This window comes from Grammomys surdaster, unplaced genomic scaffold, assembly GCF_004785775.1.
Source record: "Grammomys surdaster isolate TR1022 unplaced genomic scaffold, NIH_TR_1.0 137, whole genome shotgun sequence".
Classification (NCBI taxonomy): Eukaryota; Metazoa; Chordata; class Mammalia; order Rodentia; family Muridae; genus Grammomys; species Grammomys surdaster.
Window position 1 is genome coordinate 13,420,703 of NW_021604595.1, and position 3,599 is coordinate 13,424,301.

The 3,599-nt window shown below is 48.8% G+C and overlaps 1 protein-coding gene across 7 annotated transcripts in view; it reads right to left on the reverse strand.

The window, feature by feature from the left end:
• Positions 1-2,519: 2,519 nt before the first annotated feature.
• Fars2 (phenylalanyl-tRNA synthetase 2, mitochondrial) overlaps positions 2,520-3,599 on the reverse strand; it is a 446,630-nt gene continuing 445,550 nt past the window's right edge. For all 7 annotated transcript variants that reach the window (XM_028763284.1, XM_028763282.1, XM_028763287.1 and 4 more), the window contains one exon: positions 2,520-2,817. In XM_028763284.1, the coding sequence (XP_028619117.1) occupies positions 2,679-2,817 (139 nt within the window). In that variant the 3' untranslated portion in view covers positions 2,520-2,678. The remainder of the gene's footprint in view (positions 2,818-3,599) is intronic.

Here is a 3,599-nt window from a genome sequence, read left to right on the forward strand (position 1 = left end):
GAGGAAGAGAAGGGAGGAGGAAGGAAGGAGTGAGTGGTCTGAGAGAGAGAGAGAGGATAGAGGGGAGGATGGAGGGAAGATGAAGGAGATGGGAGGGAAGGATGGAGAAAGAAGGAGGGAGGAGTGAAGGAGGAAGAAAGGTAGGGGACAGGAGGGAGAGAAGAATGTCCTGGTCTCAGGACCAGGGATTTACTTTGAGGACAGAGAAACAGGAACTAAAAGGGATGACATACCATCTGAATCTTCCATTCAAGACTTCCTTTTCTCAGGCCAATCAGGAGGATGCAATGAGTGCAGCTTAATAATGCCAGTTTCACAGAGTCTGCTGACCCTCTTGTCTAGGTTGCTTGGAGTCTCAGGGCCCTGCAGTCCCTGAGCTGTTGTTTCCAAGTATGAACCAGGCTGAGCTCTGCTGCACTCCAAGATCAGACATTGGGCACGTTTGAAGGAGTCTAGCCCCAGACTCTAGATTGGAGATAGAAACCTGGACCTCACACATGCTTGGCAAGCACTCCAGCACTGGGGTCCACAGCCAGCATTCAGCCTCATTGTTTCCAGTCCTTGCCACTGGGGATGGGGAAAGTTCCTGGAGATTCCAGAGGGGTGTGGGTCATCTAGCATTTCGGACATACATTTGATTATCTGCTCTTCTTGTCATGGGTGTCAAGGACAGTCCATGTTCATGTGCCCTCATGTGGCAAGGTCATCAGTAGGCAGAACACATGGCCAGGACACTCTTGATATGAACGGGCTCTCCGTGGCTGGTTGCCTCTTTTCAGTGATTGCAAGCTGGGAGACCCAAGATATTTGAGTCTCAGGTTTGTGTCCTGGATCTCCAGACAGAGTTAAGGTCCCCTGACTCTTAACTCTGACGACCCATGCCATCTACCTCTCAAGAGACTGCCAGATGCAGGGGCTCATAGGAGTCATGTGACCACTCAGTGTCTCCTGCATAGGTTAGACTTGCAGCCTCTTCCTAGAAAGGAGGAAAAATCTTAGGTGGGACCCTCATCTCAGACTCTTAATTAGTAAGGGAAGTGGCCTCCCTGTTTTGGGTGCTATCTTAAGTTCCCAAGGACCGCCATTATAAAGTACTCCAAACTAGAAATGTGTATTATCACAGTTTTTATGGTGAGGGTCAGAATTCTGATGTCGAGTGTTGGTTGGACAGATATTTGCTCTCCTTTAGAATCTATAGAGGCTGCTCCCGTCTCCTACGGCTTATGGGCAAGCTTTGGAAATCATGAGCACATAGACAGCTCCGCTGGTTTCTCTGTCTTCATGTGGTCCTCTTCTCAGAAAGACACCAGCCATTTTGGAGTAGGGTCTAACTCTCCCAGTAAGATGTCCTCTTAGCTAATTATGTCTGGAATGAGCCTGTTTCCAAACACAGCCACACTCTGGGCAGCTGCCTACCCCCTACATGCTTGCTGGTAATGGCTACCTCTCATCAAATATTTATCCCAGCACTCTGAGTCTTCCATCAGCCTCCAGCATCTTGTCAGGCCTGGAATCTGATTATTAAGGCTGGTCATGAGTTAAACAGGCTGACTACAAAGTGCCCAGGATGGAAAGGGGGAGACATCAAAGCCCTGTGCTCTCCCTTAAAGGTTGCCTTCATTCTGGAAGTGGAGGGCTCCTGGAGGGAACAACCTGGGGAGTTGGCCGACCTGGCCCTCAGTGTGTCTCCTGGACTCAGGGCAGTTCTTGCTCCTTTCCTTCCTCTGCACTAGGGCATTAGGCAAGAAGGTCCAAGCCTAGGGCCAAGGGGCTGGCCCCGGCCTTGGGTTTATGAAAGCAAGTATCTACCTTGCCTGGCTTAGAGATGTGACTCTCCACTTTCAAGGGAAGCCTTGGCATTTCATCAGTGGCCTCTTTGAAGCCTGCCCTTTGCAAAACAAAGAAGAGAAGGGAGAAAGGATGGCAGAGACTCAAAGGCTTCCTGGACAGGCTCAGGTTGGGGATGATGATCTGGTTCCAGACCACTGTGATAAAGTGAATTCATCATGAAGGAAGTTACAGGCATCTTTTGGTTTCCCAGTGCATATGCATTCTACCCATTGTGAGGTACACAATAACTTTAGGAGGGAGATATATATATATATATATATATATATATATATATATATATATATATATCCCCCAATTGAAAATCGCTGTTAAGAAATACTAATGATCATTTGAGCTGAAGGAAAACGGGGACAGCAGGCTTGCTCAACACAGGTGGCCACGAACCTTCAATTTGTCAAAATGCAGAATCTGTGACCTACAGCCAAACAAAACACAAACACTAGGCATGCCTGCATGCTATCCAGCTCCTGAGTCCCTTCTCTGTGGCTTCACTCATTACATGGGTGGAAGAGCCTGTCAGGCAAGAATCATGCCTGGTGCTTAATGGAACCCAGGGACCAATTAACCACACGGAGAGCCAATGGGCCAAGCATTTCTAAAAGAATAGCAGGGAACTCTTATATCAGCGTCTGCTTTCTCCTTCCCCCAAATAAAAGACAAATGCTATGTCAATGCTTCTAAAAAGTGATCCTTTATTTCCTGAAAGTCCTAAAGCAGACCCATTTATCAAATGAGGACAGACACTCCAGTTCACAAACACTGTGGCTCCCCCTTTCTGGAGAGTCCTGGTGCTCTAAGAGGGCTACAGCCTGTATAATGCCACGACATCAAAAACGGCCTTCCACGCCCAGCAGCTGCACAGCGGCCTCCTGCACAGCCTGGTGGACACTGCTGACTTCTCTCTGGGACAGTGTTCGTTCCATGTGGCGGTAGGTAATTCGGTAGCAGTGGCTGGTCCTGTGTGTCCTGTTGGGGGAGGAGGAAATGGAGGTAGGTGAGTGAAAGCCATGTCCGCACGCGGACTGACAGCAGTAGGGATTACTCTTAGACAGCAGTTGCTACGGCACAGTGATATTGTATCAACTGCTAAGAGCAGACCTAGTGGGATGAGATCCAGGCATCAGTCATGTATTTCCACAGAAGTATCACTGGCCACTAAGGACCACCTCTCTTCAGTGTGTGAGAGCGTGATGGTTAAAGACACAGTAGCTTGAATAATGACGAAGCATGATGGTTCCATCATGCTGTGAGGTGGTTTGAGAGAAAATGGCCCCCACAGGCTCATAGGAAGTGGCACTATTAGAGGTGTGACCTTGTTGGAGGATATGTGTCACTGGGGATGGGCTTTGAGGTTTCAGATGCTCAAGCCAGACCCAGTGTCACTCTCTCTTCCTGCTGCCCATTGATCCTGACCAGGAGAGGCCACAACATCTCCAATTTGGCAAGAAAAGGCTGGGACTTCTGTCACACCAGAATCTTGGACAAGTGGGTTGCAGATCGGCTGGACCCTCTGGGAAACCCCTCACAAGAAGAGTTTACAGTCCCTTATGTGGCCACCAGAGCCCAGAGCCTCTGTTTCCAGGGTCTTCTTGATGTTTTTGGTTTGTTCTCACAAGGGTGATCTCTCTTTGTCTCTCACCTTCTGATTTTAGGTCATACTTGGATGTAGACAGAATAAGACAAGTGTCCATCTTGGTCTTAGGCCCCTTCTCTCTCTCTCTCTCTCTCTCTCTCTCTCTCTCTCTCTC